Source organism: Thermobia domestica, chromosome 5 (assembly GCF_964235325.1).
Source record: "Thermobia domestica chromosome 5, izTheDome1.hap1.1, whole genome shotgun sequence".
In the NCBI taxonomy this organism is placed as follows: domain Eukaryota; kingdom Metazoa; phylum Arthropoda; class Insecta; order Zygentoma; family Lepismatidae; genus Thermobia; species Thermobia domestica.
This window is the reverse complement of record NC_137458.1, coordinates 220,037,715-220,064,034: the sequence shown is the minus strand read 5'-3', so window position 1 is coordinate 220,064,034 and position 26,320 is coordinate 220,037,715. Positions and strand designations below refer to the sequence as shown.

Genomic DNA, 26,320 nt, shown 5'->3' with positions numbered 1-26,320 from the left:
CTACACAGACCATAATTCAATGAGCTCTGAAATACAATGTAACGAAATAGCCTATGAGATTCAGTCTACAGAGCAATTGTTACTTAAACAATGGACATACACTATTTCGGGAATCGAGACAAGACGGGAAATATTTATGATACTTTTCGTCTCGTCTCGATTATCATCTCCAAATTTTGAGTTAGCCTTGTCCCGTCTCAGATATAAAATGATAATTCTCATGTTATTTTGTTTGTTTTAGAAGCGAGATGAGAAATTCCTGTTCTCGTGGGCAACATTAAACCAAACCGAAATATTCTTTCCAAATGTCACGTTTCTGCTTGTAACGGTATGACCTGAGCGATAATTAACTCCTAGCTTTTAATCTTCTACGAGATAATAATAATTATTACTAGTTTATAATTATTACTATTATTATTCCTGAAAATTTGATAGTTCAAGTATTGAAACATCCGAGTATTCAAATATCTGAATATAATAAAACGTATGTCATCGCCGATCAATCGCCAACAAAAATCCTAAAGTAAAAAAAATGCGACGTGGATTCGCACAAGCAGCTTGACCACTGAACCACGATCTTTACGCGTAAACGATTCGTCTTTAGTCTGGTTACGTTAGGTTTCTTTGTCTCCGCTTGCAAACTTGTATGTTATATTTCTTTGATTTAAAATGTCTTTCGTATTTCTTTCATGATGTCGGGAAAGTTTACATTAATAACTTAAGCTGTTTTTAAACCGTTGGTTCACAAATTTGTTTTCTCTCCACATGAAACTACAGATATGACAGATTGAATACTCGCACTCTCCATTTCTTTCACAGCAGTTGCTATTACCTAGTCAAAGACTTAATTCCGCCATGATTCATATTAACCAAAATAAATTCATTTTTCGGAAGCGGAGTTTTCATTTTCCGGATTTCGGATAATTATGGAATTCAGTTAAACTCCGGAATTGAGAAGAATTCCGGAACTCGGAAAGAATCCGGAATTTAAAAAATTCCGTAATTGAGAAAAACTCTAGATTTCGAAAAAATACGGACTTTTTCGAATTCCGGAATGTTAACAAAATCACAAATTTCGTTCTAAATTTCGGATTTTTTCGAATTCCGGATTAATTCCAAAATCGGAATTTTCCGAATTCCGGAATTTGTCCGGGTTTACTTTCGGGAGTCCGGAAAGTAAAAATTCCGGATTTGGCCTTCCCTAGTTTATACATAACCTTTCAGAACAATAAGCAAGAAGCTTTCTACAAACAAACAAGTAATGCAAAGCATTTTGTATCTTGCAATACGTCATGTATTAAAATCAGACAGGAGTTTCAGTATGTAACCAGAAATTGCATGTATCTAGCTACTGGAAGCTGAGGTATGAAGAATTGCATTGTGTCTTATCATTTTGTGTCTTATACAACCCAGCAAACCACTGAATATCTAAACGGATTTCGTTAAATCCAATATGTAGTACTCCCAGTTTCAACCATTTGTGTTTATATGATCTTGTTACTAAAGCTTATTATATGATAACGTAAGTTAGTATTTCCCTGCTTTCCCCTAAAATTGTGATACGATCTATTGCATGATACAGAACGAATTATCAATTTAACCAAGTTGTTGTATTACTACACGTCTGCTTCCGCCTCTGTCAACTATGGTCGATCTCGTTGATCGCGACATATTTGCTTTTTTATACCCCTTTCTTCGTTTACTGAACTAAACAGTAAATATTCTGAATTATACTACTGCGCATGCCTCGTAGATAAATATTTCTGATGCCAATAGTTTCCGTTTTGTCCAAGCAATGTTCTTTTTCTTATTCTTTTTCTTATTACCCTTTTATTACATTATATGAAGAGCATGTAGGTCTAAACACCTCAGTAATTACATAGAATGTAGGTTTAACACTTCCAGGAAAGAAGGAACATGTGATCATAGTATACAGCCCACAGAAGTGATAGATGGCAATACATTGGTAGAAATCCCTAACGACACAGGGGTGAGCGGTGTCCTACTCGCTGGTCTAGTGGCTAGCACGTGCGCCTTTGTGTATGGTGTCCCGGGTTCGATTCCCGTTGGGGGAGCATTTATGATTGTTAACTGTCCTCGATGTTTCTTTGTTCGTGTCCCTTCGTTATAAGTTATTAGAAAAAACAAAGTTAAACGAGTGAAGCAAGTAAAATAAGCAATAAGTAAGTTACTTAAACATGTTCGGTGAGTCAGTTAAAAAAAAGCGGACAAAGCACTGGGTTTTCGCACCGTCCTTCCGAATTCGAATCTATCTCGGCTTGATTTTTTATCCATTTGAGAGAAAGTATTGTTTGTTTTTGCTGCAGGTAGTCACTGTTTTCATATTTTTTGCCGTTCTTCACAGTTAAAGTAATTGGCTATTCTTATTCTTTCTACGAATGATGGATCTTCTCTTTGGTTTCATGTCAAACATGCACACGTACCGAAAAGACGTTGTTGATAATAATAATAATAATAATAATAATAATAATAATAATAATAATAATAATAATAATATGAAATATTACTAGCTAACTCGAGTGTGTATTTCGACAATATAATTTTATATTATTATGTGGAAATAAGTAAGGCTGTCTAGCGCCCCCCACTCTTCTAATTTTTTCGATGCGCCTTATGGGTCCACGGTGTCCAACGTTGGTCCCATCCCACTATCATCTCCTGTTCTCTCGATATAAGTTATCGACATTTTGCCTAAAGAGGGTTCTGCCGTGGCCCTATGACTCCCCATGACATGACCCTTCGTTCATTTTGCATTGAAATCGCTTATTTTTTCAGTACTATGAGTGCATACTGTCCAACGTTGCTCCCATCACTATACAATTTCCCGTTCTCTCGATATAAATTGCTAATATTTTGTTTGTAAGGGAGATATGGTGTTACAATCATTACGTTTGAAGAAGAATTGAGGAATATATTCCCTTCCCACAAACAACACCTATTATTATTATTATTATTATTATTATTATTATTATTATTATTATTATTATTATTATTATTATTATTATTATTATTGTTGTTGTTTTGCTTATCACTAATGTTGCCTACCTTTATTTGTAATGCAATGTGTTACTAAAAAGCAAATCAAATAACACTTCTCGCCATTCACGCTCCCGAACTCGAAATACATGATTTATAGTTCTCTTGTGTTAGGGGAAAGCACATTTATTATATTATTCTTTCAAATAACATTTCCCAACTTACTTCACTTTCAATGTGTAAATTAATATCGTCACTAATAATCATCTTGTTCCGATAGGAAAATATCCCCACTCTTGCAAAAAAAGCCTGACCATAGCGAAAGGACGTGAACCTTGTTTAGGCGATTAATCGGCTCCAATATTTCAATAAAAGAGGATAAGTCTCTGCACACAAATACTTCAATAAAAGAGGAAAAGTTACTCAATCTTTTTGAATACCTATTTATGGGCGAAATTTGGTTCCCTTGGAACTTTTTAAGAGTTTGAAGGGCCGCCATTTTGAACATTTTCATCTGATTATTCTGGTTAACGAACTCATCAAGATATTTCAACAGTTAATGTTTGTGCCAAGTTTCATCTCAATCCGCTGAAAATTAGGGTGGTTTTGGCATTTTAAAATAGCGTTATATATATATATATATGTATGTACCGATAGGTAGATAAATAGACACACAGAGGGAGAGAGAAAAAGTGTTTCGCTCCCTTCTCCTTTCTCGCACCTGTGCGGCGTCATAGGTAAACCGGGCTTCTTTGCAAAACGTATTGACCAGCCTAACCTAAACACAAGCTTGTTATTTGTTAACGTAGGAACATGGTCGAGAGGTGTAAGGCATGTAGGAATTGTATTTTTAATAACCATGAGTATGGGTGCGAACCCCTCCACTTCCATATTTTTTACTTTTTGCAGCTACGTCGAACGTTCAATTTTTATTCTTTACTAATTGCAAATGGCGTTTACATTCAAAATAAGAGGAATTTTGGTGGCATTTTTTCGAATATTCTTCTCTTTCGAAATGAAGACAAGAATAAAAGCAATACGCAAATACAAAAATAATTATCAGTACTAAACATTTCCAATAATAATTGCTACGAAAGACTAACTCCGACTTCTTTTACCATTTCTCATGAGCTGTATGTATTATTAACAAAAATTTTCAAAAATGTCCTTGCCGGGGATTCGAACTGACGTCCTTAGCATTTTTAAGCCAGCACCTTAACCACTACACCAAGATCATGGCGTGTTAAATATTTAGTTTTCGGCGTATTTTTTGTATTTGTGTTTTATGTTCCCACTTCGACAATTTTACTCTTTTTTTTCGTTTAGCAGCTGTTTCTGGCTTTTTCTTTGGTTGTCGTCCTTTATTTACACTATGCATTATTCGTATTCACAACTTGTGCCCCTCTGCAATGTCTTATTCAGATTAGACTTTTCTTCTTGCCTCTCAGTACACATTTGATTGATTTAATTCTCATGCTCTCCACGGATGGAGCACAGGAATGCCAGACTCGCAAAATAGATGTAAATTTACTTTTCTGACAGATAATACATGAAAAATATATATTATGTATTCTGTATTATAATGTATTTTGTACGTGTTGATATAAACGTGATGTGATGGGGGAGGAAGGATTTTCGGAAATATGTATCATTAGGGGCGTAAATACCTTTTTTAAAGGATAGTGTGTCTTGCTAATCCATGATGTAAGGAAGATGAAACTGGGCATATAAACTAACCATCAAAAATAACTGAACATGTTTCTCACAGTTTCGGTAGATTCCGCACCTAAACAAGGAAGGAGTAATTCGTATAACAATAATTTTTCAAATGTATTTTATTTCATTTATTTTTTGAAAATGATAAATGTAAGACTTCTTTATATTGGACACGTGCAATTTCAAAATTAAACTCATTTAAAAACAAACCATTACATGTACAGCTTTTCCGAAAATTATGTCCTAAGAGAAGGATGAAGGATAGTATCTACCTATTAACTTTTCTGCATTTGCTTAAGTTTGAGGTGTGAAATTTGGCTTTGACTTCTTAACCAAAAATAATTGAACGTATGTTTCCGGAAATTCCACTATTTTAAAGATGGAGAAGACAGCGGATTTCTATAATATTAAAATGTACCACTATTTATCAGAAAAAGTCATAAAATGTGAAATTCGCTTAAATTCGAAATGTGAAACTTGGTATATAAACTTTGAACTAAAAAGAATGGAATACGTTTCAGAGTTTTCGAAATTCTCCTTTTAAGCATAAGGAAGGAAGAAATAATTTAATTATATCTCAACATTTAAATCGGCGTTCGCTGTCTTATCATCATAGAATGTTCCAGGAGAATTACTGAACATATTTAGAACTATTCTAGAGCATGGTATCATCATAACACTTTCACTGAAATGCGTATCCTAAGGGGAGGAGTCACGTCTAAAATATTTGCTAAAAGTACAGTACCATACAAATCTCTCATGTATGAACATGAAATTTAATATAAAAACCAAATAGACACGCAACCCAGCGTTCTAGGAAATTGCACTTCCGTCTCATCTCATGAAAAATGATTGAGAATTTTAGAACATAGTTAACACTTGCTGAAGCCATTTATTAACCATGTCAGTTTCATTAAAATTCGTATCCTAAAAGGGTGGAGGAGTAAATATATAAGGCAAAAATTAAATAACCTCCAAGCCAAGGAGATGAACTAGGTATATAAACCTTTTACTTAACGACGTCACCATGTGAACATGCCCCAGCATTTTCGAAAATTCTGCTTCCAAAAGAGGTTAGAGGGTGTTAAAGTGTTTGAAACGTCTGAAATAAATTATAAATATATTTAGCACATGGGACATTTCTATTTTATAAACTCACTTTGAAAAAAAGAATCGTAAAAGCAGAAGAGAATTTAGATTTCTTGCAACGAATAAATACTGCATCGTATGAAACACATTTTTAAACATAGTCGAGCTAGGGGCTTTATTTCACTTTTGTTCAAATAAGTTACGTAACGGGGAAAGGGTGATCAAAAATAACTTTTAAATATTTCCCATAAACCTATTCTACCCGTACGAAGAACGGGCTTGCATATAATAATAGTAAATAATAAAAGCCATATTCTCACAAATTTATATTTATTTCCAGCAAGACTCCTGCATAGCACTATAGTGCAGTGGAATATTATATTTTACCAATTTTGCCCTTAATGAAACCACAGTTTTTACACATTAGTTATGTCGTGTTTAAATGATATTTAATTTAATGTTTGTTACAACATTCGTAATATTTGTAATTTTAAATTTAGTTCTGTCAGAGACTCGTACACCTAGATTAGGAGCTACATTTCTAAGGACTATCTAGAAACTTTGAATTTACACCTACATAGGATTTGTGACGTGGTGTACCAGTAAGAAAAATTTTTGAAAATTCACGAAAAGAGGAGGAATTGGGATGAGACTTATTTTAATATGATACCCTTATCTCCGAAGCGTATAGGACTGGGAACTTAAAATTTGGTATTTGGATTTCCAATTTAAAATAATTTAACACGTGTTTCAGCATTTCTTTTATTTCTTAGTAATAAAGGCGAAGTAAAAGAGGAGAATAGGAATTATTACTCATATAATAGCATATTGGTATCTCAGAATCCCTGAAAGTTACAAACATGAAATTTGGCTTTAGGACTTCTTATTTAAAACAAAATCTCTTAAAGACAGTAAACAGGACCACCCAATATTTGTCAATTAAAATTGAAACCAGAAGTTGTAGCAGATATCTACCACTTAGTTTTATAGACTAGTGATTAGAGTGGAGATGGAATATATTATAGGGACGCTTAATCAAATACGAAAACCGTGCCTATTTATTGCCGTTTGTCATATGCAGTCTTGTTCAAGAAAATTTTGCCACTCACCTATCTATGAAAATGCCCGTAGTCTTACCTACAGTTAAAATTAAATCAAATAAATGTGAATTTTGTTTGGTCGATTAAGAAGTTTATTTAGAGTCACAGCATTATAATTTCCTTTTGCGGTTGCAAGAATATCATCTTTCATAGCAGGGTGAGTGGTCAATACTTCTCGAGCAAGACTATACAACGATGAACGTTAAAACCGGAAGAGGTTGATTTCTAATAATTACGTTTGATTACAGGACAAAAGAAAAGAAGGTACCTATTTTAAGAACGCTAACTCCTTTTCTTTTTTTTTAAAAAAAAAACTCTTCTCGCTGTCTCTTATAGGTCATGTTGTATGTATATTACATTTAAACTGGAAGTCATACTGGATTACCAGGGTGTCTATCGGTCACGAAAGTGATTTTAAAAAGTCACGAAAACAGAAAACAGTCACGAAAGTCAAGAAAATGTCATGAAATTTTGCTTTTGTATCACGACTCATTTTATCTGTACAAATATAAGTACATACTTGAAACTGTTGTTCTATAAAACGTCAAAATTTACCACCAAAAACGTCTATGGTTTTAGACGCTACCAAATCACAAGCAAAGCACGCTTCTATCTCTTACATGAAAATTGGTCCAAGTCGCACTCGAATTCGCTTTTGAGAATGTTACTAAATGTAATGGTTTGTTAAAGAAAAGGTCATGAAATTTTATTTTGGAATTTTAGTAGACACCCTGTCATTTCTGATTTTATTAGAGTGTTATGGATAGACAAAATGTATTCTTGAGATGTTCAGTCGATTGTCGAAAACAGCTTCTCGTTCTCTATTACAGCCTTTGCTCCACAGTAATGGAAAGTAAACCGAAAATTGTTGATTTCTACCGCTTCTAGTTTTATGAAAGTGTTAAGGATAGAAATGAAAGGTGTTCTTGCAATCTTTTAGAAGATTTCTCAAAACTGCCTCTCGGTATATATTACTATTTTCCCCGTTCAATGTTAAAACGGGAACTAGTTTATTTCTGCCACTTTCTATTTCAATACAGTATTAAGGATGTAGTTGAAATGTATTCTTGGGATGCTAAATCGACTGCCGGAAACGGTTTCTTGTTATCTATTACCCTTTTTGGTGTACAGGATCAAGGTTAAAAGCAAAAATGGTTGATTTCTATCACTCCTGGTTTCTGATCCACAACATCCTAGTTTATGACCCTCTACTAACGAACTCTTTCGAGATAATTACTCTAGCTATCAATTACAAAAGAAGAGAAGCCAAATTCAGTTTCATTCAAGAGTTTCGTGCGGAGTAATGGACGGAATGGACCAAAGTACTAACTGTACAATATTATTATAAATCTTACTCTGTAATCCCAATAATTAGATACATATTTCAGCGTTTTTGATTGTGATCCAAAAAGGAAGAAAAGTGTTTGGAAAAGAATAGAGGTGGATATTACAATTATTATTATACTAAGATGTTTATATCTCGGGATTGCGTAAAGTTGAAGGCATGAAACGTGGTATTTGAAATGAAATTGGTATGCTTCCAGATATATAAAGTGCAAGGCCATAGGCCGAACAAACACGGTGGCCTGGGAGCAAAGCCCCCAGGTATTTCAACTGAAATTCAGTATACTTGCAGGTATGTGAGGTGCGAGGCCGTAAGCCGAGCAAACACTGATGATTGCAGGTTTGAGATGCAAAGCGTTAGATCGAACAAATTTGCGGGTCTGAGAGCAAAACGAAGGCTTGTATTCAATAAATTGATGAAGTCACTAAGGAGGCTCACACAATATTTTCTTAATTAATAATGAAATAGGAAGTGATAGTAGATTTATACCACTTTCGGTGTTAATAGAGGGATTGGATTGGTGACACAATTATATTCTTGCGATGCTTAATTGATTGCAGAAAATTGCGCCTTGCTATCTACCTCCGTATAGAGGTTGATATCTACCAGTTCCAGTTTTAGTAGAGGGTAAAGGATGAAGATGAAGTGTATTCTTAGTCAATTGTAGAAAACCGTGTTACGGTTTCTGCTCTGCAGTGATCAACGTTAATACCGGAAAGGGTTGATGTCTACCACTTCCGGTTTTAGTATAGGGTTAAGGATGGAGATGAGAACGGACGGTTAATCGATTATGTGAAACAGCGTTTTGTTATCTATTACAGTTTTTCTTCCATAGCAATCAATGTTAAAAACAGGAAAATAGTTAATCGCTACCACTTCCTGTTTTAGTTGTAGGTAAAGAACAGTGATAATATGCATTCTTAGGACTCTTAATCGATTTTCGGAAACAGCTTCTAGCTTTCTACTAACGTCTTTTGCTCTACAGTGATCAATCTTAAACCGGAAGCCGTTGATTTCTGCCACTTCCAGTTCAAGAGTCACCTTCATTATTTTTAAAACATTTTTCCTACATAATTATGTAACACTTAGTTTAATTCCAACTACACTTGATACATATATGTCTTACAATCTTGAAAGAAATACTCGGGAGGGTAAGGAACCCCTAGTATCCCAAGGAGTGGGGATGGAAGAGATAACAATTTAAAAATAATTGTAATGATCGATATTCGTGTTGAATACATAGTTTTCGGGTCAGTCGCTGATATGGATAATGACTGTTTCCATGCCGTTCAAGTTCATCCCTGAAGAATCGGGAAGAGTGGCATTTTAAAAGTAATCGAAAATGACGGATATTAAAGGCGAATCCATAGTTCTCATTAGTGCTAAGACGAATAGTGGTACTTTTGATACAATTTAAAAAGAAGTTAGAATGCAACTTTTGAATTTAATTAATGTAAACTTTTGCATTAAGAAAAACTGGACTATTTGCCATCCAAAGGTGTAGGTGCAACTGTAGAGTTTATTACTACTATTATTATTATTTTTAAAGTATAGTTTTCAAATAGCACCACAACATGGGAGGGAGAGAGATTGAGAGATTTCTGGCCTTTTCAACATATTCTTAAACGATTATAAAAATTTTGTTAAGATTTTCTTATAATTTTAATGTATGTTTTTTCTTATATTGCAAGTACACACAACTTGTAAGATATAAATACAACTTAATTTTGAAGAGACTCGAAAATGGTGACGCCCTTTCCGTTGCTCTAGAAGCTAACACGCGTGCCTTTCGTGCACGTAGACACACGTTCAATTCCCAGTGGGAGTCTCTTACAAAATTTGGACGATTACTGTGTTTGAATTTCATCACAATCTTTGAGTCTACGTCTCATATAACCTCGAAAAAGAAAGGGAATCCTAAACTTAAATAATTAACTAACTCGAAACCGATAAGAGTACAAAACTCAAGGTTTCGGCAGAAAACTAGCACAACAATTCGGAATAGAAAAAGTATCAAGTATCAAGGGGGAGGGAAAGGATGGGATCACGGACATAAGACCATAAAACACATTATTGAAATGGCAGTCAGTGATGATTATAGAGGTGGCTCTTGGGCCTAGAGCTTCGAAATTCCTTCTAGGGCATTTCCCGAGCGTGCTAAATCTGAGTTAACAGAATTTTCACAGTACTATATTCACCCATCGTTTATTCAATCCCCCCGCACTGGAAAACCTGAAATGAACATTGTCTCCTATCGTGCTCAATATGAATTACCTGTATTTTTGCAGTACTGCTTTTCACCTCTAGTGTAATGAAATTCTTCCACGAAAAAGTCTGTAATCAACACTCAGCCACGTAGCCAAGGTGGGGTCGGGGGATCCGAATCCCCCTTCGAGACCAGAAATGAACAATTAAGAAAGGATAAAACAAAATGAAATGACAAAAAGGAGGATCAGCGTTAAAAATTAAGAAAACTACAGGAAGCTTTTGCTTACTCTTTCTTATGAGGAGATTTGTATTACTTGCAATATACTGGCGAGGTAAGCGAGGTATTCTGGAAGAGTCAGGGAATTAAAATTTCAAGAAAAGTTCTGGAATTCTGAGAGTTCCTGCTACTTGTCAGGAAGATTTCAAGCTTTCGAAAGCACAAGGTGCCGTTGTGTAACAGCGTGGACAATTTTAATCATAACTTTTCGTCATTGTATCCTTGCAGTATCAAACATGCTATTTCAAGGACAATTTTATGTTGCTACTTTAACCTGTCATTTAGAACCGACAGTAGTTGACGGAGCAATAAAAACAAAAAAAAATATGTTGAAAGAAAGTTCTGTTAGCATTTGATTCAACAGGAGAAAGGAACGCATATATTGTAAAACTAGTTGAATATACACATGCTTCGCACAGGGGCAGTATTTGGAAGTCAACGCTTGTGGGAGTATCACCATTGATCTCAGTGACCGCGAAAAGTATGGATTTGATACTAATATTTGTCATTTTGGGCTATTTTTTTTTACATGTCTCGGTATCCATCCCCCGCTGACTCCCGGCCCGCATACTTGAAAGTCATCGCTAATGGAAGTATCACCATTGATTTCAGCGACCGCGAAAACTATGGATTTGACACTAATATCGGTCATTTTAGATTACTTTTAAATATCTTGGTATCTCACCCCCCTCCGGTGACCGCCGGCCCGGAGCCGAATAGCGTGAATTTGGAAGTTAATGCGACTGGATTTTCACCATTGATTTCAGCGACCGCGAAAATATGAATTCAACCCTAATAGCTGAAATGGTAGAGCGTTGGCTTTGCATTCGGGAGGTTGTGGCTTCGAATCCCGCTGCCTATCATTCTGACTGAGGTTTTCCAGGGTTTTCCTCAGTTCTGCTAGGCAAATGCCGGGATGGCACCTATTAAACAGACCCTGGCCAAGACCTTCTCAAATTCTTTCCATTGTTAATGTTGTTGGATATTCAATGTAGAATGGCCTCTGAGCTGTATCTGGTGATTGCTAAATAAATAAATAAATATTGGTCATTTTCAACTATTTTTACATGTCCCGGTAAACGCGCACTGAGACCCCCTGGTTCTAATTTCGACAAAAACGTTTAACTCTGGACTGGAGCCTGGACCAAGGTATTCGTGAGTAAAATTTGGTAACTCTCGGTCAATTTGTCTGGTTCCCAAGCCGGTTCCGGTAAACGCATCCTGAGACCCCACTGTTTCGAAATTTAAAAAAACGCTTCCCCTTGATCACAGGCCTGGGCCAAGGTACCCCTGACCAAAATTTGGTAACTCTCGGTCCACTCGCCTGGTCCCCAGGCCGCACACAGACAGACAGACAGACCAACACACAAAGAAATTCTTTATTTTATTTATATTACAAGATAGCTTACAAGAGAGTATTCAGTATGTACTGTTTATTATAATTGAGGTTATAACGAAAGGAAAATTGTTATATTTGAATAAACAGGTGAAGGACGTAAATATTGCAAAGTCTTTTTCAATGCTTTTTTTTATTATTTTGCTCGAAATTTTTTCATAGTTTGTTAATAAAGTACTTGCCAACATATCCTCATTTTATTGTCCTAACAAACCAATATATGTTGATAGTAAAATAGTTTAGAGTGATCGAGCCCCTTTTGTGATGGCCACAGTATTTCATGTCACGGACCCTCCCCTTCACGAAATTCTGGCTACGTGCCTGGAACACTGTCAGTAGCTACGTCCTCGACTAATATGCATTTACAAGTACAGCTTTATTTTCGTATTTTTTCAACAGTTAATCAATTTAAAACCGTATTATAATTCAAATTATTTATCATATTCTATCCTAAACAAGAATATGTAGTGAACTTCTTAAATACTTCGTTCCGCAGGAACCCGTTCAGCGCGTGCAATAAGCAAAAACAACGTTTGGCGTCTCACAAATAACAAAGGACAAAAAAGAAAAGCAAAACCAGCCTAGCAGTGCCTTATCGTAGTCAGAGCTGACAACATAGTTTCGGTCGCCACTTACGCCAATAGACCTACAAGCGGTATATAAGAGTTATACAGTTACCATATACGTTGTGCTACAGTAGCGCTAAAGGCGGAATGTGTTTCTACAAATGAATATGTTTCTTACAAGTATCAATCACTGTTGCACCCTCTTTACATTCTACACATCCATTTTTCTCCCACTTTTTGACCTTGACAAGCAGAAGTACCAGGCTTTCCGAGTTCACAACATTAACCTTTGCAATTTTAAATGTAAAATACCAATATAGAGCCTTGAAAATGCCGTGAGGATATATATATATATGTAAGGTTGTGTGTGTGTATATATATAAATGATATTGATATATTTTAATGCGTTACAACAGATATACAAAGTGATGTATTAATTGCTTTGATTATTTCAAAGCACTCGGAAATTAAAAAGTATGTATTTGTATCGGTGTTTGTATATACAATGCATCTAGTTAAATGTTATCCATAACGTTAGTGGTAGTCATGAACTCAAATTCTCCTAAATACGTATTACTGCTTCACATTTCTTTCAGAAACAAATCAAGTATTTTGGATGTGGTTGTAGGAATTCCAGTGATCACTTCTCCAGACGTGGAGTCAATTAACATAGTAAAAATAATAACACATGAAGGGTACGACAATGTGTTATACGATAATGACCTTGGTCTTGCAATATTGGAAAAAAATATGAAATATAGTGAATTGATACACCCAATATGTATCGCAATGCACGGTAAGTTACTGAAGTTCTATAATTTATCAACTAATCACAATTGAACATACATCTTGAAACTTATGTGTATATTTTGGAAATTGAATGTGCTATGTGGGGACATTAAAAATGTTCAAAAAGGAAATAAAAGAAATAAAGTACGTAACTCCAGAGTAAAACTTAATATCTAAATTTTGGTCGTGACATCATTTAAGAATAGTTCTGTGCGTCAAAAAGTATCCTTAAAGGAACATGTTGGGAAAACGAAGTGTAGGCTTCATCTTGCGTAAGTCATCCTAAAATATGCCGAAGTAAGGGAACAAATTGGGCCGTATTTTCATTCGGATACTTCAATGTACAAAGGAATAAAATTCGATTGTTATTATTTTAGGTAAATTTCACCTCTTAGACTTTATCTGAAGTATGAATCAGTATTTCTAAAATTATATCCGAACATTGTTGGCAACTTTCACATGGGGTTAGGATTGCTGCATATTATGTATGTTGTTTTTTTCTCTCGCAGGCTATTTAACTTTATTTAATTCCCTTGTGCTCTGAACGCCAAACATCTTCTTTGAGCCTCCTAGCTATTATGTGTATGTGGCAACATTTAGTTCTTCAAACACATATAAGGCATGTACAGAATGAAGTTGAAATGCAATAAAAATTACTGTACAATAATTTTATGTCAACACTTCTACAACTTGTGTGTTCAGTTGCAGATAATAAAACGTATTAGTAATTAATGGAAAAATAGAGTGAAGTAAAACGTACATTGTAAGGACAAATAACATACTGTTCTGAAATCCGATTTGTAGACTATAAATTTTAACTCAGTAACTGTCTGTTCGTCAATGGTGATCAACGTGTCCAAAAGTGTGAATAATATCACACACAATCCCAGATGAACTGTATACATTTGATCATCAGTGAAGCATAGTTGAACATGTGTTGTTTTATTGATTTTTTTTCCGTGAATATCGAATCATAGAAAGGAGAACAATTACAACTGTTTATGCGACAACCCATAATGAAGAAATTAATGCAAATGTGTAGGAGGACAGAACTTTATGAGGTGCGAAATAGGTAACAGAACCAGTTTAGGTCTTGTGTTCATTTAAGGTAGAAATAATGGGCACCGGTGTGGAAACATATTACAGGAAAAACTAGTTACAACGTTAATGAATAAAATTAGAAGCTAGTGAATACAATTAGTACGTTACAAACAAGTAACAAACTGTATATAATAAGTGAAGCAAATGTAACAAGTTGTATATATTTCATAAGTACAAGCTTTGTAGTCGTTACAACTTTCTGAGAAATGTAAAAGAAAAGAACTACAAAAATAGATTATAGAAAATCTCAGTAAACATTCACTTGGTAATTGAAATATAGTACTTGCAGTTCATCAGCTAAGAACAAACCAACAGAGTATTATTTCTTCAACATCTTTATTGGTCAATTAGCAGACTAGAATGTTTGATGCTTTCGTTTGCTCACACTAACACTTTGAAATATACAAATGGCGGTGCAGTAATGACATATAAATACTATATTAAAATCATGTATATCATTTAACAGCTGTATAACTCGTAGGTAAATCAGATATAGAGATTTAAAACATAGTTTCCTAACTCTAAGATAATATTTGTTTTCCGAACTTAAAAACCTCTATATTTATTAAAGTTCTACATTTTATTAAGCGCAATGTTATAGAAAACCAAATATATGTAAAAATAATTTATTTTTTTTAAACGGATATTTGTATCACTAAACAAAACGGTACTTCAAATAAGATGAAATGATTATTCATGTAACCATCAACTTCATGTCATGTCGTGTGTTGTGTGTTACCTAAAATGAGTTTCTTACTAATGTTGTTTCATAATGTAGTATACTGTCTATACACAGATAAAGTTCTGTCATTTCTCTTTATTACATCAGGTAAAAATGTGATTGAATTAATGACTTAAATTTAAATTCAGAGTTAAAGATAGACTGAGTTCATTCTTTAAAAAAATAACTTTATGTGAATGATGCGTTACGCAGGTTGCAATCTACAAATTGACATCACACTCTGAAATACAACTTACAGTTCTTTCATTTAAGTGATACTGTAGTCACAATTTCTTCTCCTGTGGCTATGTATATACACTTTTTCTTGATACTAGTAAATTTAGCGACACTTTCTCGCTGATTGGTAAAGGATTGTAAAAGTTACTGAAGGGGAAAAGAATGAAAATAAAAGACTATATAATTTTCAGGGATAAGGATAATAAAATGCGTATTTCCCGTGTAATGATGTGATGGAGTGATTTTTTCTGCGTAATAATCGCAGCATTTGATTGTGTTCAAACATCCGCTGTAAAACAATAAGTAGTTACACGCATTGAAAATTTGCAGAATACTATAATATTTTCAACTATTTAAGTAAGGCTAATTTTGTTATTTAATCCAACACTTGCTGCTATAAAGAGTGTACTAAAATCATTATAACTAATTCAGTATGACATAATGCCCGTCATCTATACAGAAAACTTAGATATGGAGGCCTCAACAATTGCAGTATTTCCTCATCTCATGGATTTACATCACAGCAGTATCGATTAAATCATCCAGTCTATATGTTCAAAAACTTGGACCCAATGCAATACAGTGTATACCAATATAAGTCAATATAAATGCAACTATCCAAAGTTTCTTTTTCAATAGACGTTCATAAGAAAAGAACGAAACATACTACAATGCGTATTGGTAATGAAGAAACGATCAAATGAGAAATTCTGATACTATATTTTTCTCTGTAATTTAATGTAATGGAAGCCGTGCGTTCGGTGACAGCACAAGTCCACCTTTTGGCACAGTATGAATTATATATATCGTTGTAATCGTCTAACTGAACTCTATCGTTTGATACTCAAAACAACACAAGTTCCTTATCTTCCGCATATTACTGACGTGTTGAGTTTCTTTAGCACAGTAGTCCACGAACCTGTATTGTTCTAGAAACCAATTAACCTAAACGTGTTTACCGTGACTGTAAATCATAACAGCACAATTCCATTGTCGCCGTGTGTAGGCACGTGTATCACGTAGTATTAATGCGGTTAAAATGGTACAAAGTATGATTAACCAGTTTTTCCCGGTGTTCCAATATTGAAACAATTTTAAAGATGACGCAAATACCTGCTGAACTGGCTACAATGTATCGCGATTAGTTGGGAACGTGCCAACTGCATTCACAAGGGATGGAATGAAGAGGTGATGTACTTGTTTCCTGCTCTATTAGCTTTTGCACCTCGCGGTGGTGACGTCATTGTTAAAGAAATTTTTACATACACCATGGAGGAAAGAAAGTAAGAAAATATTCTTTTATTTTTATACTTTAGTCCGTTTATTGCCTCAGATACCATGATTAATAGTTGTTCCAAGTCATATTAAAGATTTATAAAGAAAGTAATAATCTAAAGTACAATGTTCCAATAATGGAACACCAGGAACGAATGTGTCCATTATTTTCATTATTGTAAAATTTAATTTCTGTCTCCCAACTTGGAATGTATATTACTCTTTTATTAAAATACAAATGCTTTTTCCTTTCCGTGCGATTTCTACTTATATTTACTTTGTTTCCAGCTGCGGCTCAAGCACTTATATCATTCTAAAAGTATCGAAACTAGCTCATAATATTATTTGGTTGTAATACTATTTGCACTATATATATCTTATAAATTATTGTCTGAAAAGGTATGGAGCATTGATGTATGCTGGATGTATAATTCTTCACTGAACTAGTTTGTATCACTCATGTATTTGCTGCACTGAGTCCGAGGTTCAATTCCCTTTGTAGTAGGATTGTACATTCTACAGAGATACCTGATGGTTTTATGATTTTTTAATTGAACAAAAAACACTTCTCTTCAACACTGGACTTAGAGCTTAACATGGGATTTAAATCACATATGCTCTTGCAGAGAACGGAATTTTGTCTCTTGCACCAAATGCGAGAAAGTATATAGTAATAAGATATTATTATTATTATTATTATTATTATTATTATTATTATTATTATTATTATTATTATTATTGTGTAACAATTCATTTTTTTATTTGTGTGGTGTATGTGTGAACTTCGAGGATACCTGGTACAGTTTCAGCCATACGTTGGACGAGATGTAAATACACCTAAAGACCCTGGCTTGGGAGAATACGTTGTTATACAGTTGTCAGCTTGAATTCCAAAAGATACGCATTTCAAGATATACGCGGATAGACTATTTTCATCACCTTCATTAGAAAGTGAGTTAGCGGAATTGGGTATTGGTTTCACTGGAACTATTATAAAAAACCGAATAGAGAATTGCCCACTAAAAGATCTACAGGAACAAATAACGAAGGTGGGGGCATTTGTTTCAAACCCGACGCAGCTAGCAAATGCATGGTGGTGGAATGGAATGACAATCGTGTAGTTCATTTGGTAACTACATGCAATGGTGTGGAGCCTGCAAAGAGATGAATTGCTAGGGAGAAGAAATTACTAGTTCCACAGCCTAATACTGTTTTAAAGTATAACAAGTTCATGAGAAGAGTGGATAGGATGAATGAAAACATTGAAAGTTACATAATTTCAAGAATCCAGAAAACGATGGTGGCCTGCTTTTGAGTTCTGTATTGATACCCCTTTCCACAACGCTTGGCAACTCTACAGAAAAACAGAAACAAACCCATCATTAGATTATCTCGGCTTCACAAGAAGTATAGTTGAAATATTTTTGCTGAAATATAGTTCTCTACCATCTTCAAGCGGAAGGACGAAAACAAGCAAGGAATTTCTGTCACGCATCCGTTGAGGTCTAAGACATGACATTTCTGATCACTGGATAACTCCGGCTTCACACATTACCACACACATATTATCAGATCTGTCGGGAAGAAAATCAAACTTTATTACCTAAATGTTAATCTATATTGATTTTGCATATATCTGAAAATTTAACGTGTAAAAATTTATCCCTATACCTCCCTATAAGAACTATAGGATACATAGTTTAGAATAAAGAGTAGTAAAGAATATTTATATTCATATTCTGTAGTAAACATTTATATTTTATACTGTTCGTCCTGCATTTAATACTATAATATTCGTACGAAGTATATTTGCAAAATAAAAATATAAAAATTGATCGCTTGTTTTATTCAATATTTCTTTCTAGAAAAGGTAGAGGTATAGAGGAATGTTCTATTTGTAGAATAAATAACATATATATCAAACATAACTGTGACGTTCGTTCGTAATGTCAGTTTAGGAAAAATCTTACTGCTACCGTTCGTTCCTGGTGTTCCAATATTGGAAGAAATACTACTGGTCCCGTTCGTTCCTGGTGTTCCAATATTGGAACATGCCCAAACAGCCTAATTAATTACGAAAAGTGGCAAAATGTAATATTAATCGTACAAATAGAAGCTTCTCATGCAGAAAAACACAAATTTTCAGAAAACTCGAAAGTAAAAAAATTCGGTCAAGAACGGGTTAAACCTTTTAAGACTGTTTTTTTAATTAAGACCGCCTCCACTTACAAAACAACAATAAGTGGAAACTGACATTTTATTAAAAAAATTAACCCAATCAAAAACCATAACTACAAGCAATACATCAAGTGTCTCAGTTACAGAAACATTCACGGTGACAGGAAAAGCAATAATTGAGAAAAGAAACTTGGAGAGAGTAAATAGAGCTGAAATTCATATGAAAACTGCTAAAGACAGAGGTATTTAAAAATACCTGTCCTCAAATTTATCTGCACAGTAACCTCACTTGTGGAGCAGTATGGTAAAGATTAGAGTCCGAGTACTGAGGAATCAGGAAATGAAGTGTGGGATTCTGATTAAGTGAAGGTATGATATGAGCAAAGTAAATGTGTTGTTCCTGTACTACATTATTTTGAAAATAGAGGCTAGTTGTATACACAGTGACTGCTTGTTGTTTCATTTCCAAACAATATTGCATACATATTAGTATAGTTTCCTTTTTACAAATTATCTAAAACCATGTAATAGAATAATGAGTCACAAGGCCAGTGTTTTCATTGCTTGTAGACACATTACATGTAATGCTCGTTATTTTAATACCTACTTACTTTTGTTATTCAACAAAGTGTAAGTTTGAAAAAATCTGATTTCTAAGTTCACATTTCCAAGAAAAGGTAAGCGTTTATTGATTTTCTCAATATCCCTGCAGCTAGACTTTTGTGGTTATGGGAGTCACGATTTGAATGTGCGCAGGCTCACCCTGGTTTTAAATTCAGGTTAAAAGGAATAAATACTCTCTCTATTCCGAGGGTTCACTTCCATTGTTTTGAAGATGCAGCGGGAAATGCTATTTGTTGATGAAAGTAAGATTCATGTTTTATATCTTGTCGGATCCACTGAGTTTATGAAACCAACGGTGTTTGATTCACCGATTAGCCATTTCTATAATCAATTTCTATTCTACGAATTGGTGCAGAGTGTTCCAGTTTGAACTACTAACGGAAAACAACTTCGAATCGTATGTTCTCTGTGTTTCAGTTTTAATTATTATGTTCAACAAAACACAATATTGTGACTGAGTGGACACTCTAATTTGTTCACTGAGATCCCAAACTGTGACTTGGTATATCAAATCTCGGTACATCCTTTATAGAGACAGTTGTTTCCGGCGGGGTGTAAACTATTAATTTCACCAACCTAGAAGATATTCATTTTTTTTATTACTTTTTCATAGCTCTGTAAGAAATTGTGGTTTTACTTTCCATATATTAAAGTTACAACTTTACAAATTCCAATGAACTTAATTATTTATAACCATTTAGACTGAGTATCTAACTTTGGCGAGCGAGGGGAAAATACATTTGTAATCTAGTGACAAATTTGATAATTTATAAGCAGAAATAATATGACAATATAACGATCACATTTCTAATAAAACATGAAGATTTTAATATATGTCTAAGGTCTTGTTAAGGCCTTGTGAATTTCTATTACATATGCTCTTGTCTTTATGTTACCATCCCCATCTCCCTTGACACATTTTTTTTGCCTTCCAATACAAACCACTTACATATTTCCTCCATCTCTTTTACAATCGAAACCGTTTAAAAAGTCCCTAAATTAAGTGGCAGCCTAGCTGTGTGAGTTGTACAAACTTACTCGTATACAAAGTTGTTTTCCAATCAGAAATTTAAGCGAATATTATGGAACAAATTGAAGTTAATTATTAGACAGCAATAGCATTTTACATTCTCTGTCTCTTCTTTTTATATATAAAATAAAAAATTCTCAACATTTCCTTACAGTAATATCCCTATTACTTTAACATGAATTCTTAAACGTTGCACAAAGTTTGTATAAATGGAGTTGACTTCAGAAAATATATTTTAACTCAAACTTGGAAGATAGCTTTCCATATTTTTCTCGTACTGAACTATCGGCAAAACTTCTAAGAATGCCTAATGAGAATTCGTGGATTTCTATCAAAAATGATGCGCAAGAATAAAAGGTAGGTAGTAATCTTAACATGCCTTTTGTTTGAAGTTCTGTGATACTGATTACTCAAAAATATGATGTACGATTAAACACGCCAAGAGATATTTAGACAGGCAACTGATCACACAAATATTTAATATCGGAATGAGATGTTATCTCATGCTCACAATAGACTGTGTAGTTAAATAAAGGTAGTAACCGAATTCAGACATTTAGAAGCGAAGGAAACATGCATTATGATGCAATGAGTATGTGCATTGTTACATTGTGTCCAGATATGTTTCGATTGTAAGGTTTAAAAGGTCATATATAGCAGTCATATTTGAAGCAGTGATCATGCTCTTTCAAATAAATGTCAAAGGCGAGTTTGATGTTATGTTTATAGTCTTAGTGTTAGAAAGTCAGGTGTGGAAAATTGGATACATGGCACCAACACTTTCTGTGTGCTGCCACTTATGTAAAGTATGCACACATACACAAAATTTACTTTGCACAGAGCCGAGACAGAAATGAAACTGTTGCAAATGACGAGAGAATTTTCAAAAGTGACCACTCAGCGAAGTTTGCGTGACAAATTGATTATACTAATTATGTAAAAATTACTCGTAAATTGAACCTATTACACAACAAAGCAATTTATGAAAAAATGCGTAAGTATAGATTAACCTTCAAGAATAAATTGTTCATCGTTCGTGAATTCATATTGCGGGAACGTTTCGATAGATTTGATTGCATTAGCGGATGAAATATTGCAAGTAAGGGTGCCCACATGATCATTATTTCCAATACTCATAGAGTGTTTTTTTTCAGGAGTTTCAGCAGCAGTATTGCTCTCCTATCGTGGGCAGGAGATATACCATTAGGCCTTCACAACCCACACAATCATAATTCAAATTCTTTAAAACAAGTAAATTACCTTTGGACCGTTTTGTTTCTTTTAACGAGAATGTAGATGCGCTGGTTGTAGAATGTATAAAAATGCTTGAAAATGAAGTATTTTTTCTAATTTCTTAGGCATATATATATTTGTTAACAACAGGAAATGCATTGTTCCAAGTAGGAAACAATAATAGTGGCGAATACATTGCTTGGTGTTTACTTTTGAAATACAGTGGTGTATTCTGTGGGAGGGTGAGGATGAGTTTGTTCTTTTGCTGACCAATAGAAAAAAAGAAATCGTGGTTTCAAACTGTTATTGTTATTTCAACTTTTCAATTTGATGATTATATCCATAAAATTTGTTTTCCGAAATAGATTCATGTTCAAACCTTCCTTTTGGGGACATAGATTGCCCTTTTCCAGAAGTTGTTGCTTGTTTGTGTTATCCGTATAAGAGATAGGTAATTGTGTAGAATATTTTATATGAATTGGGTTGCAATACCAGAAAATAAGGGTACTGTTCTTGGCTCCACTTATCTGGTAGTATCCTTGGAAATAAATGAGGACAAGGGAAAAAGTTTGACCTCAAACAAATTAAATATATTACAATGAATTATGACATACACATTAAGTAACAAATGCTGCTGAACTGCAACCACTTGCCTAATAACTTCTTGGTCCAACTTTTGCTACCATCAACTTACATAGACATGACGCCCTGGAAATGGTGTGACACGGATTTTTGTGATGGTTGATATGTTTCCACGGCGATCTCACATCATATATTCCTGATGGCATTCCGCAGGAGTCATAGTGTGAGTAGCACGTTCCGCTACATCCCATATATGTTCTATTCGATTAGGATCAGTTTACTTTGAGGACCAATTCATATGCTACAGTTTCGTGGAATTTTCCTTAAGCCAAACAAATAGAGATTTGGCTTGGTGTCAACGTGCATTATCGTAATGGGAAATGGCGTGCTCGTGTGAGTAGAAACATTGCATTTTAAAGTGCACTTAGTTTTAAAACACCTGCAGGTAAATTCATAGATGTCTCGTTGTCGCTCATGCACAACAATAGCTTCATTCTATACCAGCTCAAGCATTCCCAAACCGTACAGTAGCCTTTATATGCCTGTGCAATACAGACCATGCTCGAGGGACCAATTACTACGTGTTGAGGGCGCCTCAAATGCACGTTCCTGTCCGAGATAGGTTAACACAAATCCTGACTTATCAGAACAACAATCCCTTTCGGAGTCATTCGCGGTCCATTAATCGTGTTTGTGTGCCCAGATGAGACGAAGTCAAGGGCGAGAAGTGTGAGGAGTTTTTAACGAGTCTGTCGCTTGCTGTGGAACTGCATAAGTAAGAGCATACGCAGTATAGGTGCATGAAATATGACTGTTTCCATCAAACATTGTATTGGTAACGTGATTTCCACACACTGATCGTTCGTTTGTGTGATAAGACGCTCGCATAACGTTTGGATCTTCAGTACACCCATTTACTTTCGGTTTTTACCCCATTTTCTTCCCTCTCTTGTACGCCTTCTTTTCAAAAAAGTAATGCTGTCTGGTTTATTGACGCATCTATTGCTCGGGTACTCTATTAATATGTAGATAAAGCCTGTCCATCTTCTATTAATGTTGTGCAGTTTACAAAAATGTAGCCTCGTTGTGTTCTTTCTCTCAAATATTATTAGTCGTGGTGTTATGTAATTACCTCGGCTGCTGGTCACATTTTCTTGTGTGGAGGGGTAGTTGCAATTAATTGAGAACTCAGTGTATATCCCACAATACTTTATGATATATTTTGTTCCCGTAGTCTTAACTGGGTCCCCTTCAGTAAAGACAGTATATCTCTAAAGAGATATTTTGCAAGAAAATCTTTCGCGTTATCCATAATCTTTCTTACCACCTAGAACAAGCACGCATTTCCATAGTTTCACTCGAAGAGTGTTATGGAATTATGATCAAAGTAGATAAAAAATAAAATTTCGCTTACATCGCTATCAAATAAGACTGTGATCCACATACGTGTACGCGTTTTGTTGTCTTAATAAAACTTTTACGCTCATAGTGTGATTTCGTATTCAAAGATCAGAAGGTCCTAAAGCAATATACTCAAAATGTTCTCAAATGCATTTTAACATACGTAATATTTCGTGCGTACAGCTTTTCTAAACAACACCAACAACGTTTGAGATGTGATTCTTCTTACAATGTTAAGAAACAATATTACAACCTGGGTTTAGAAATTCTTACTCCTGTCTCATTGACCAGCCAAATGTTAGTCATAAAATACAAACTATCGGATGAAATGCTGAAGAAAGAAAAAGTTCTTATTCATGTATTCCATGGTGACTAATTCGATTGGTATAGGGGCGGCGCGGATTATTCTTAAAAGATTTAGATAACAATTAGTATGGTTTACCAAAATTTCAAGAGAATGAGGAATCTCAAGAACACTATTTCAAGAAAAAGAAAAATAAGAAGATTGTTAGAATTCAAATAGAAGAAAAGGTACATATGTTTAGTTAATTTACTTTTGATCAGTACAAGAATAAATTCTTCGAAATAAAATTAAAATTCCAACGGATATGTAATATCATTTACCAAGATGGGACCCGGTGACTAATGAGGGAATTTTTTATGAAATAATTGCTAAAATAAGCGTATAAGTGGAGTCGTGAGGATCCCGAGAAAATTCATGGACCAGATGTTGTCTAGAAAAAATTTTAATACCTAAAACCTAATTAGGTAGCCCCCACAGAGACGATTATCATTGTGTCATTAATGCCACACCATGGAGGATGCATTAATACAATAAGTACTTCTTAAGGAAAACGTAATATACAAAAGTAATGATGGGCAAAGTCAGTAATTTGCAACGTTCTCTTCAATCAAAAGCAGTATGTATCTCCCTCTTATACAAATTCTAAAAATTAAAATACTGTTAATAGTGCATGAACCCAGCATGTAGGTACGTCTCTGACTTACTGAGTCTTGGTTATCTAAATTATTGGATGACTGAATGATACTGTCAGTTCTCTAATGATAGTGAGACGAGGAACGCTCTGCAGCCAAAACAAAAGATCGCATATCTAAATATATGTAGCTGAAAGGTCTCTCATTATTATGCGATTAGATAATGATTTCCTATCAAGATGTTAATCTTTTAATCGTTGTTTCAGAGTTAATTCTTCGAGACTTATCCAATTTACATTAATGATATGTTTGTGTCGATTGTCTCATCGAATAACAGTGATTTCTTTATTTCAGCGAATATTATATTCAATTTGAAAGAAATCAATCCAGAAGTGTCTGAAGTTTTCTAAACTTTCATATCATTGCAAATCTCTCGAACGAGATAAGTAATAAATATTATTCGATAATCGCAGCTACAAAATTTAAATTCAGGACTTTCAAGGGAAGATGGTAAACATAGACAGAAAATTAATGCAATTGTCAAGATAATTATGAATGGTAGGAAGTTGAAATTACATTAGTCCAGAAACTTAAACCTAATAGGACTAGAAGAAAGGATGTAGCAACACCAAAATTACTAATAATAGTGAATTGTTTGCAATGTACTAAACACGTATAATGAGTACATTAAAAAGTATTAATATGCCACCTAAAACACATATATACCTAGATTTATTCCAAACACTTGTATTTATTACACTCTAAGAGTTAATATGTGTATCGAATGTAAGTTCATTCTCTGAATTTATTCTGCATGTACAGAAAGTAAACTTCTAAAATAATATATATTTTTTCTTCGAATTCTGTGTTATTTTAACAATGCAGAATGACTTTATTAATTGAAATATTATATTTGATTATTTATTAATGATAATGCATTTCAGAAATTTCCTAATATTTCTTTAGATTACCCCTAATCAACTACTGCCCCACATAAAATTGACATTAATGTAATAATGGAAAAATATCGAATATTACATTCTTATCAATTTTGAAGGGATTTTTTAATGCTAGAGTTCTAACAGTTTTTTTTGTAGTGGTGTCAGGGATGATCTTATGAAGCTTACTATGACATTTAGACACATATTATATTCATACAGAAATAGATTAAACTAAAATCGTTTTACCATTCCTACTTTTCCTATAATTTCTATAATTTAGGGCAGAACAATATCTTTATTAACCTTTAATTAAAACTCTATTTGCTTTATTATGTAATTGTTACTTATTATGTAAAGTTTTATATATGTTCATTACTTAATAATATAACTTATCGTACTTTAATGAAGGCTAGAGAGATCCTTCAAGGATTTATAATTTGTTTATATAATTTATTAGGTACATTTTACAAGCAAAATTATCATATAATTATGTAATTAGCGAAAACTCCAATAAGTTAATAGACAGGTGATGAAACAACATTCATTCATAATAATTCAGTTTAATATAATGCATCTAT

The 26,320-nt window shown here is 34.0% G+C and overlaps 1 protein-coding gene across 1 annotated transcript in view; it reads left to right on the top strand.

Moving 5' to 3' along the window:
* Positions 1-13,296: 13,296 nt before the first annotated feature.
* Positions 13,297-26,320, top strand: part of LOC145684772 (trypsin-2-like) — a 153,131-nt gene continuing 140,107 nt past the window's right edge. Inside the window, exon 1 of the mRNA XM_081757143.1 lies at positions 13,297-13,490. Coding sequence (XP_081613269.1) covers positions 13,445-13,490 — 46 coding nt within the window. The 5' untranslated portion in view covers positions 13,297-13,444. The remainder of the gene's footprint in view (positions 13,491-26,320) is intronic.